Here is an 11,604-nt window from a genome sequence, read left to right on the forward strand (position 1 = left end):
TCAAGTGTAGAGCGATGGAAAAGGCAGTTCAGGAGTTGGCTGGAGCCTAGGAAGCAAGGAAGAGGTAAAAACAAGACTTCAGAGGCTGTTCCAGTTCTCCAGGTATGAAATCAGTGCGAACTGAGGTACTACCAACAGAAACTGTGACATGCAAGACCACCAATAAAAGTTTATCCTGGCTACTGCCTTGAAAAGGCTCCAGTTTCCTCAGCTGCTTAGAATCACAGAATCATTTTGGTTGGGAAAGACTGTTAAGATCATTGGCTTTTTAGGATGGTGACCTTACCAGTTCTCTTTGCTCCAGCTGGTGTCTTTGGCTTCCATCACATGGAAGGTGAACACGTGGCGAGAAGACTCTGAGCTGTTCAGTTCACTCTTATGGACGACTTCACCGTGGATGAGAATGAGTCCACCTGTTTGAAAGAAACACCCACACTGAGTTTTTTTTTTTTCAAATTCTGCTAGCTTTAAGAACAGAAGGGAAGTTGAAAGTGTTAAAATACAAGTTTAGCTCTCTTATCTTTCTTGAGCTGTAAAGCAGACTTGTTTGGGGGCTGTTTTTACCTTTACTTATAGGCAGGGGTATGAACTGGCTGTCATCGTAGGCTGGGTCTGACCCTACAAACTCCACGCACGTTGAGGCACCTGAAGGTGCACGGACCATTCTCCGGGTAATTCCACCTGCAAATCCACACAATAAGCAAACACAGAAATTAAACATCTAGCTACATTCTGCACAGCAGAGGAACATCATCTGTGATTTCTCCTGGCAATGATAGGAACTTTATTATTATGGTATATTCAGTTTTTTCCTTAGTAATTTTGGTCGGGGTTTTTTTTTTTTAAGTAAAGATTTGGGATTTTCCAGCTGCGGCAGAAACTAAAAAAACTGCCTTTTATTTGCCTTTCTGGCTCTTTCTGTGCATTGCAACATAGCCCTTTAGGAACATATAGTCATGTACTTATGAAAAGCCAACCTTTGGTCCATTTCTCCTTTCTATAAGAGCATTAATTGCAATCAGAGTGCAGCTGACCCCAGAATTTATGAGGTTTGAATGCCTTAAAAAACAAACAAACAAAAAAATCTTAAGAGCACTCTGATTACACTCAGTGAGTGAATACTGAGGTGAGTAACAGTTTAAAGCTGATTAGTGAGCCCTAGAGGTGGTGACAAACAGAAAGCCATGGTGGTAATTCCATAGTGGTTACACACAGAGCAACAACCATCGGTCACAACGGCCGTTACATGAGTCTGTGCTGATCTGGTCTTTGTGTTCCCCTGGGACACTGGCTGTTCCACGATGGTTTGGATGGTGTCCAAGTGATCCTTGCATAGACTTGGAGGCTTTCCTTGTTTACTGAAATTCAGACCAATATTTGACAGTTCTGTGTGTGGAAGCAGGTTTTTATTCCTCTTACATAGGGCTGTTGGGACTAAATAATTTATTGGCCAGGGTGAAAAAGGGGAGCTTTGTGAAGGGGATGCAACCTGGGAAAGAAAGAGGTTTGTGAGTGAATGGGGGGAAATAACTGAAAAAACCCCAACAAAAAACCCTACTCCAGAAGGCAAAAGGAGGATTATTACTCTTTGTAGTCCAGATCAGACTTGATGGAACGTTTTCAAAGCTACAGTTAGAACTGTGGAGGGAGCACCAACATATAGCAATGACCTGACTGACTACAGGAAGAAAGGACCCGGTGGTTTAAGGTCTTCTTTACACTGAAGTCCTAAATCTCAGTGGCCTCACAAGGCAGAGTCTGAATCTTGCAAGGGAAGCTTATGAAATAATACTGAAATGAATAGAAAAGGTTCAGGAGCAGTTTTGGGCCTCATCTTAACAGATTCTGGAGTAAATAAACATTCAGAAGGACTGTTCTTTCTTCCTCCAGTGCCCTGGATTTTTTGTTTCTAGGCCAGATATCAATTTAAAACTAAACATTGTGTCATTCATGTATACTAGGGGGGTCTTAATTAAAAAAATAGTTATATTAGACTTATCTGATGACTACTGACCAAAAGCAAAGAGCAGCAGTTAATAACCTGCTGAAAAAAGTGGTTCTGGATTTGACAACAGCATAGGAGGAGATGTTTGTAGTAAATAAAGTTGTCCTTTCCACAAACAAGGACAGTAGTGTGCTCCTGCAGGCACTGTGCGATGCAGAGAACGTGGCACAGTCCATGTTACCCTCCACCCTGAAGCAGGAAGATGGCAAGTGTTTGACAGCCCACATTGAGAGGCCACGACTCTTACTGGTGTGGGAGCCGGGGATGAACCACAAGCAGCCGTTCTCCAGCGTGGCATCTTCCAGGGCAATCCAGAACCCCAGGATCCTGCCCAGCGGCTCCGTGTGCAGGAAGGTGGCATCCTGGTGTGGAGTCACTGCAAGGAGAGATGGTCCTTAGGGTCTTCTAATGCTGGAAGAGTTCAGTACTGCTGGAAGGAGGGCAGGATTGTTCTCCCTGACTTCCTGACCTGATCTATGCTGCCCACCCATCTGTCACAGACATTAAATCGTACATAAAAACACGACCTTTCAGCCAGCTGCAAATGTAAAAGTAGCAATTTGTTCAAGTTGCATATGATGTAGAAATATTTCTGGGAAATGTGGATGCTTTTGAATAATTTTGAGAAGGTTTGGACCACAAAACTCACAGGCTTAAGTCTATTCTGAGCCTTTTTCCTGGTAATATTCCTTTCCTGAAGGAGTATTATCTGCAGTGCGATATAGAGATAATATGAATCTCACCTTCACCACCAATGCCAGGTTGCTGCAAGGAGAGAAAGGTGATGTGTGAAGAGAAGAGTTTCACAGCTTCCCACCCAACAGGGTCTTGTTTCTTGAGTGACAAGACAACTTGAATTACTGTACCTTGAAGATATACATGCTTTGCACAACTACTGGTCTCTCAAGGCCCAGTTTTCTTCCCAATTCCTGTAAAAAAAAAAACTTTCCAAAGTTTGTTTGCTTTTTTGTGCACACTACAAAGCGTTATTCTTTGAAGATATTTAAATTTCCTTTTAAGGACAAAGTTACTATACTTAGGAATCTAGAATATTTCTATTAACTACCCCATAATTCATTTTTAACAGACTATTCTAGGAAACAGGAACAGCTCACCTGCACCTTGGAGGAGTGGGTGATTTGCTTGAAGACAGGATCATAAGCGTGTAAAGCTAAAGGGAAAGAAGAGGCTTAAACTGAAGATTTCATGAACAGAAGGGAACTTGGCAGCACTCAATAACGAGCTACAGAGACGACAGCCAAGCAAGATAAATTGCAACCAGAGAGTGGATTTACAGGGCTTATCACACCTAAGGTGATACAACACTTGTAGATTTGTACAATCTTCTTTAGAGACCAAAAATATAATCACTCACTGGCCACAGACTGCAGCTATATAAAAAATAGCATGTAACAGAGTGACCAAAAATTTAGCATTATGTGATTAAGTATTTTACTCTGTACATGCTAAGATGACAGCCACTATACATGACCCTGGGGCAGATAGGTGAATTCATCCTTTAAAAACATAGTTCTTAATACCTACCAAAAAAGTAATTACTGCAAAAATGAGCTTATCTTTTGAGCCCTTGGCAGAGAGCCACAGCCTGCAGGTCAGAGCTGTTTGTGCACAGACACTTGCTCCAGCCCAGCTCTGACAAAACCCTAAAGCAAAGGCTTGGAATCATGCCTCCATCTCATGAGGATCAAACCTGCCAGGAGGACACAAGGATGGGTCCAGCAGGGGCTGCTCCCGAGCAAGGGATGAGGCAAGACTCGACCAAAAGGAGTAATTACAAAAAATAAGTCTAGAGAAGCCTTTTGAATTGTTAAGTTGCTGAGTCAGCAGGCTTCTACAGTTGTTTTCACTTCCCCTGGGGAAAAGCTGAAGTAGAACAGAATGGCTGGGGGCCTGGGAGGGGGAGAGTGTTTTTTCTGAGAAAACCAAAAAAACAAGAACTCTCAGTACTGAATTTCCAAGTTTAGTGAAGTTTAATCTGAACAAAGTTCATGTGTTTGGAGATGCAGTGAAACCTGCTCCTTTTCCTTGTATTGTTTGAGAACAAAAGGGATAAAAATGGAAGATCCATAGCTGGGAGAGAGGAAATAGGTCAAACAGAAACCAGTGTGGGTAGAGAAAAGGTGCTGGTGACACCAAACAGCTTTGGCAACCCACCACTGCACAGGATGCAGAAGACACAGTTTAATCTGTACCAAATGTGACCAGTCTCAGGCTGAAGTCCAAACTTTCACGTGTCAGTGACTCTGAGCTATGCATAGCTGAAAAACCTCCTTAGAAAGGTTTTTTGAAAAGGATCATAAGGGAAGATTTTTAAGTCCTTTGTCAGCAGAGAGTGGGGGGCAGCACGGAGAGAATTGCAGAGACAGTGACAAAGTGACATGGGGAGAAGCAGAGTGATGTGGGGAAATCAAGTTGAAGAATTTAATGCAGAAACCCAGAGTAAAACAACCCGGGGCTGCAGAGACAGAAGCTGTGTGACCACAGTGGCAAGAGGGGTTGAGGTTTGAGGTACTTGATGCATTCATCCCCAGGAGGCACAGAGAAGCAACAGAAGAGGGAAGAAGATGTTTCTCTGCTCAGAAAGATTTAACTCAGATGGCCAAGGTTATCTATAGTGAGTAGCTCTGGAGAAATCCTCATGTCTGAAAACCACATCCCTTTTGTCCATCCCTCTCAAAACCCCATCCTTTATAAACATACCGTGGCCAACCTTGCTGATGGATTTCTCCTTCGGAATTAGAAAGTTACCTACAAAACAAAACCAGAATTCAACATCATTTGCAAAACAGGAATTGTCCCTAGAGCTGGAAAGTGGCCGCTGACCTCTCCCCGTGGCTAACTCAGGCCAGGGCTTACCTCTCTCATCCAAAACACCTTTTTCAAAGAAGAATCTAATCTTGTCTCCACTGGTTAGGAAATAGTCCGAGCTACCCTGCCAAGGATAAGAGCCCAGTAAAGACAGTATCCTTGTAAAAACATAAATGAACTTTTGATCAAAGCATTAACACTCACCTGCATCTTTTTCCCATCAAGTCGCAGCGTAAACAAAGCACAGTAAAAAAAAAAAATCACTCACAAAAAGGCTTTCCACAATGCTCGTGTCTTGGCACTGATTAGGACTTTATAAAAACCTCTCACAGAGGTTACCTTTGCTTTTCTTTTGCTGTCTGCCTGGAAAATAACCCATTTTCTGTCTGCAGAACAAGCACAAAGTGATCTGTGAGAGCGGCCTGTGGCTGCCAGGGGCAGGAGTAGGGGCTGAAAGCAGAGCAGAGCCACACACGTCCCCCCTCCTGCTTCACCCTCTTCAACCACCACCCAACATTTGTAGAAACTGGAGAGCAAATGTCTCTCAGTGTTACATTCAGAAGAAAGAGTAGTGCTCCCCCAGAGTGAATCCTGAGCAGCTATTTGCCTTTTCCCTTTCTCCTTCCAGTGCTCTGACAGGGACAGCCCTGCCCTTCTCGGTACCTGAGCCTGGAGCTGCTCCTCTTCCTTGGTGGAGAACTCAGTGCGGCAGTGTGGAGGCACTTCCATCTCCGCTACGATCCTCTGAATCTGACTCCTCATGCTGTCACACTCCTCCACAGTGAAAAAATGCTCTAGGACCAGGAAGCCATCCTCATAGAACTGGAAAAGGGAGATGGGGTGACTGGTCTCCTCCAGAGTCCTCAGTAGAAGCAGCAGAAGGCAAAAGAAAACAGTTCTGGTCCTTTGCTGTCCCTCAGCTCAGTGTGAAAAGCATCCCAACTTCAGTTCTGCAGCTGGACAACGTGCTTTTAATGTTTAATTTCATGAGGGGTTTCTATTGTAAAAAAGATAGTTTGAGAAGAGGCTTGGTTTCCATACAGCTAAGAGCATATCTCAACCCCTCAGTCCACACAGCAGAGAAGATAACACTGCTAGAGCCTTTGTGGTTTAAGGATATCTTATCTAAGATGTGCAACCAGCAACTGCTAAATTACAAAGCCTGCTAACACGGACAGAGCAGTCATACCTGTATGCCAAATAAGAATGAGATTCCTTTACAAGCTGGAAAGTGTTGTTTTCTCTAAGGGAAAAATCCCTGGGTGATTTCTCACGGTTGACTACACAATCCCTTACAAAATGAAGTGAACTCTGTTGGCACTACTGTTTCTTTATATAGAATACCCTGGAGATTATCCTTTGACAGACAGATTTCGAGTTCACGGATGAGAGCTGAGCAGTGGAGACAGAAGGGCATGAGAAAAATTCCTCCAAGAGCTCTGTGGGACAAGCTGCCCTCTGGAAGAGTTTGTAGCCATGACAGGGTCCTCACACACTCCAAATAAACACAATGCAAGTAGCTGAGAAGAATATAGAGTGTTTGTAAAGCAGATCTTTGCTAGACCTGGCCACGGATTAACCAGTAGTAACCACACCTTACGAGTAGCGTCACCTGCCTGTGCTACAGACACGCTCCGTCCCCAGGGCACAGTTCCTTACCTTCTGGATCTGCTGCTGGGTCACAGATGCCATCAGAGGCAGAAGCTCCCAGGATCCCACCAGTAACACCAGGATGTCACCCAGGCTCTGCGGGGTTGACTCTCCGCCTCTTCACGTGATCCTTTCCCCAGCATGTGATAACAGCAGGCGCTGGACAGCCGGACTGTTGCACAGCCGGACTGTGGCACAGCCAGTGCAGCTGCCTCTGCAGGAGTGTTGTCCCCATTCCTGGCCATTTGTTCCTGGTGGGGACATTTGAGGCTGCAGAGTTTTGCTTCAGCTCTTGGTGCTAACTTAAAGTGCACAAAAAAGTTCTGTTCATGTGCAATTGCAAACTTGATTCACTTGTGAACTGCAAGGAGGAATCACTGTTTTAATTAATTAATCACTCAGATTAAAAAATAAAGCAGTTCAGCTGGTAAACACAGTGGTAAAATAAACAAGGGGGGTAAAAGAAGCTTGAAGTGGGATGAAGAGATCTAAGGTTTTGAAATGAGTTTGAAGTGATGATTCAGGCTCCTACAGAGCCCTTTTGCTCAGTCAGTGAGTCCTGCCAGCGCTTCGGCACACTCACCTGAAAGGGGCTTCAGCGACCCAGGAGAGGGCAAACATCTGCAGTGACCCAGGAGAGGGCAAACATCTGCAGTGACCCAGGAGAGGGCAAACATCTGCAGTGACCCAGGAGAGGGCAAACATCAGACTAAAGGGTGAGAAAGCTCAAGAGTTTCATGAAGGGTTTGGTAAAAAATTCATAGAGAATAAATCTGCTGTTGTCATTCGCAGCTGCTCTTTGGTGATGTGCAGCTTCACTTGCTCGGTTTGTTCTCCTGCAGCTCCGAATGTGCGTGTAAATAGGTGAAGCCAAAGCCACAGTTCAAACCAGAGAGGATAAAACAGTAAAAATCAGATCTACGAGGCAAAGGAGGAAAATAGAGCTGCCAGCCCCGCGGTGGCGCTCCCCACCAACACATCCTTCCCATGGCACAGCAATCCCTGCGGGGGACTCTCCCCTCCAGATAAAAACGTGTCTGTCTTGTGGGAAACACTGAAAATATCCTTTCAGCAGCACTCTACAAGGAAATAACATCATGGGGGCGGTTTATGCATCACTCACCTACCCAAATAAACAAACAAACTCACAAAAAAAACCACAGTAGTGCAAAATGCTCCCAGGAAGGTGTTTGCTTCCAAATATACTTGCTAGCAACTGAAAAGGCACCTTAAAGAGATGTTTGGAAAAAACAAAACAACAAAAAACCCCACCAAGTCCTCTATTCTGTAAGGGAATCAACTCTGGATAAAAATCCCTCCCCGCCTTGCTCAAAGTTGTTTCTGGTTTTTAATGAAAAGGGAAATCAGTGCTTCCTCTTTTTGAGAGTTTACAGCTTATTTTCAAGCTTCTCTGCACACAAGAGGATATGAATTCAGAAGTTTAAAAAGCTAAATTTTGCAAGAGATTAAATTAATCACTGGGGTACAAATGTGGAGAGGAAACAATCGACCTCCAACACTGCAAAACAAAAAAAAAAAATCAAGTAGTTCCTCTTTCCCATTAAAGGAGTCTCACCAACGGATGGAGCTGAAGTTGTTTTTTTAAGGAAGATGTATAACTAGGAGAAAAAATTCCCTGCTGTAGCTGTCGCCTGCAAGTCAATCTCTCAAGGACCTACCTCTCTGGGTGGCAGCCCTGCCTGGAGGCAGTGATCCTGGAGAAGCATGCCTTGAACACACACGCCCACGCTATTCCTCAGCCCCTCTCTGTGTTATGCAGGTCATTCGTAACATCATGTACTTCTCATTCCCAGTCATTTTTTTCCAGCAATTTAACACATCATCATCTCCACTCCCCACCTTACGCAAGCTTGATGACTTCAGAAGCTGTTTTAGTTCGTACACAGGACAGTAAACCACAGCTTTCCTGTCCCACGGATTGTTTCGAGCTATATGAGCTTGCACACACCACAGCAAGTACCAGGAGATAACTGACGGCATAAACTAGGAGAGGCGACCTGTCTTGGGTACAGGAGCCTTCATGAGTCTCTATACTCAGGAGTCCTCCACCTCTTTGGGGCTCCAAACATGCTCCTATTTTGAGGCTTAAAAAGACCGTTTCAGCAAAAGGAAAACAACCCCTGCCACATAATGCCCAAAAAAGTCAAAGATAAGCACATCACCTTTGTAAATATCTTCCCTTCCAGTAAGTTTAAATAAGGAAGGTAGAAAGTACTAGGACAAAACTGGGAAATGGCCCCCTTTTCCTTCCCTTCCCCCACCCTCCAAGAGCTCTTTTGCAGACTATTAAACAACATTTTCTTCTGCCAGCTCCGCAGGAATTCTGTACTTCTGGCAAACTCCATTGGAGGCTGCCAAAGCCCTTCCCTTGTCTGCACAAAAGGTACAGGAGTGACACCTGGAACATGGACAACCCTGCAGCAGACAAAGCACAAGTGTTTCAAATGCTTTTTTGACTGGCACAATTATCCTAATTTCCTCCTCAATAAGAGTTCCTATTGAAACTACTTGGAGCTAAGCCAGCTTGCCAGTTCTCCAGAGCCAGTTTCAGCAGCTCAGCCCTCTCACCAACTGTTGGAGCTGCCAGGGTTATTAGGTGGAGAAAAATTTCAGCTAGATCTCCTGTCACCTCTCGAAGGCTATGATATGATCAGCAACAAGTGACAAGAGTATTTAATGAGAAACAAGGAGCACAACAAGTACTAAAATTGTATTAAATAGAATGCTAGCATTTAAAATGGCAGAGATACTCAAACACTTTTGATTTCCCTGTATTGGTAAGCCTTTCTTTCAAGTTACCAGAAGGCTTAGAAATGCACTAATTTTTCATCAAGAGAATTCTCATTGCCATCAATGGGTAAAAATAAGATGGTTACTTTCTTCAAAAATCAGCTGACAGTGCAGTAGGGCTAGAGGACTTCACTGGAATAAAAACAGTGTAGTTCCAGCTGCCTCTATTGCATCTTTAAATATGGAATTAACAGGATTAGAAGTCTTCTTACAACAAAGACAGGTAGTTCTTTACCCTTGGGCTCGTTCCCCATCACTGCACTAGTCCTGCAGGAATTCAGCAAGCGCCAGTTTTCTTTGATAGTACCTTTAATTCTTTCCTTTTGCTCAGCTATTCAAAGAGCTGGTAAATCCTTGTCAAAAGGAGCCGCAGTCCAAGTGAGCCTTAGATGACAATGGGCATTTTGTCCTCTCCTTTCTTGGTTCAGTCCTGCCAAGCGTTATGCCAAGCAGCAGCATCACAGACTATCACCTTTCACCTGTTTCACAGCCTGAGCACACGTGTCACTGAAGTGGGGCAAATGTCACTGTGGTCAAGTAGGCTCTGACAAAGGAAGTAAGGGAAGAAAAAAACCAACAAGAGAAATACCTTTCTACACAACAAATGAGCTGCACAATCTCAAACTGTCTTTGAAAGCTACAGTCTGATTCTCTGTAACACCTCACGAACATGCTCAATCAGGAGATGCTAGCTGCCAGCATTTCCAGTTGAAAACATAGTGCCTGGGGTAGGCAGACAGCTAGGAAACAAATAAGGTGTTACCAGCAGTTTACTGAAGACAATTTCTATGGCAACAGACAGTTTTCTCCACTGACTTCAGTCCCTGTCCCTTTCTTCGGGAAGGGGAGCACAATATACATTTTGAAACCCCAACTGAGCTTCTATAGGACCATGTAGACAACACCCAACAGTCCTGTATTTGGCAATGTAAACTGTTCCAGCTGTTTGTTAAAGAAATGATGAAATATGTGAGGTAGTCCAGGCTTGTCACTGAGCAGGATCTCTTTTGCTATACATCTACTTTTGCTTATTCATAAAGGAATGTCATAATCCACAAGGACTCGTGGAAAAAAACCCAATAATTCCACACAATAGTTGGAATTATTAACATTTGTCTTCTGAAGAGCGAGACCGTGAAAGGCTCAGTGCCTTTGCAGACAGTAAACTTAAAAGAAAGCAGACATAAAAGGAAAATGCACATTAAAAATTAAAACTTTTATTCCGTTAAAGTGTCCAGTCTTACAAGTCTTCCAGAGAAAACAATAGCAGCCTTCAGTGCTTAAGGTGGAGGTGCTGTTGATCAGCTGCCCAAACAACCCCACACACAAAGCGAGTGTCATGATTCTGAAATGTTACATGAAGCTGCAGGTCTCAGATGCCAAACCACAGCCCTGCTCATGCATTTACAAAGTGGGAGTGAACAATGTTTAAGCCATGAGTGGTGTCTTGCCTAAATGGATACTTTTGTTAGCTGTAAAAGATGACTCAGGCTCATTAGCCCCCTTCTCATTAAGTCTTCTCTAGAAAAATTTCCCTCATTGTTCCATAAATTTCCTTTAAAGGAGACCAAGAGGGAGGAAGGGCAATTCCAGAAATCCTAAATTATGCCTTTTTTGTGTGAATTCACACAAAGTTCACTTTTGCTATTTGGGGTCCAGCAATTCCAGCACAGCTACTTTTGAAAAAGGATTTTGGGAGACGAGATTTCTGGAGGATTTAACACTGACAAAGCAGTTTAATATTGACCTACCAGTGCAGCTGAAGGGATGGAGGGAGAAAGGTCTGAGTCAAGCTCCTGTCCAGTTCCAGTTCTGCTTCATGCACTGTTAGGATGCAGGTAGGGCAGAAAACTCACTCTGTTTTAGCATGTGCTTAATAAAACTACAGGATCCACTGTATAGCCAAACAGTGGGGGGGAAAAAAATCCTTTTAAAAGGCAACTAGGAATAAAAAGTGAAGTTTCAGCAATAATTTTACTAGTTGGAGTTCACAGTGCCTTACCTTAGGTAACATTTCAGAGTAGATGACTCTGCTGTTTATGGTGTGACAATATTGTCAGCGAGAAGTCATGACACAAGTTAAGAAACCTCTCCATGGCTGAAAAAAGAAAAATTAAAGGGAACAGCTGGCTTCAGACCTGTTACAAACACACCAAAGAGCAGGTGTCTTTGTGGAGAATGTATATTAATGTATCTCTAGAGAAGGCACAGCTATTAATGAGAAAAAAAAAAAGTTACTCCTCCCCTGAGGAGGACTAAAAAATTTTTGCAATTCCAAAGAATTCAAACCATGTCCCTTTACAAAGCAG

General features: G+C 43.6%; 1 protein-coding gene across 2 annotated transcripts; it reads right to left on the bottom strand.

The window, feature by feature from the left end:
• Nucleotides 1-6,662, bottom strand: PHYHD1 (phytanoyl-CoA dioxygenase domain containing 1). 2 transcript variants are annotated; one of them, XM_010170045.2, is made up of 11 exons: nucleotides 6,494-6,662; nucleotides 5,498-5,656; nucleotides 4,883-4,958; nucleotides 4,727-4,774; nucleotides 3,121-3,176; nucleotides 2,872-2,934; nucleotides 2,749-2,770; nucleotides 2,253-2,381; nucleotides 565-681; nucleotides 287-413; nucleotides 1-46 (listed from the first exon to the last, which is right to left on the bottom strand). In XM_010170045.2, exons 1-11 carry the CDS (start codon nucleotides 6,524-6,526, stop codon nucleotides 1-3), a joined length of 876 nt encoding a protein of 291 aa, XP_010168347.1. In that variant the 5' UTR covers nucleotides 6,527-6,662. The 2 variants fall into 2 exon arrangements, with proteins under 2 accessions (XP_010168347.1, XP_010168348.1); XM_010170046.1 differs by lacking the exon at nucleotides 2,872-2,934 and having other exon boundaries at nucleotides 6,494-6,526.
• Between the last annotated feature and the right edge of the window lie 4,942 nt (nucleotides 6,663-11,604).

The sequence above is a fragment of the Antrostomus carolinensis genome, unplaced genomic scaffold (assembly GCF_000700745.2).
Source record: "Antrostomus carolinensis isolate BGI_N321 unplaced genomic scaffold, ASM70074v2 scaffold34276, whole genome shotgun sequence".
NCBI lineage: Eukaryota > Metazoa > Chordata > Aves > Caprimulgiformes > Caprimulgidae > Antrostomus > Antrostomus carolinensis.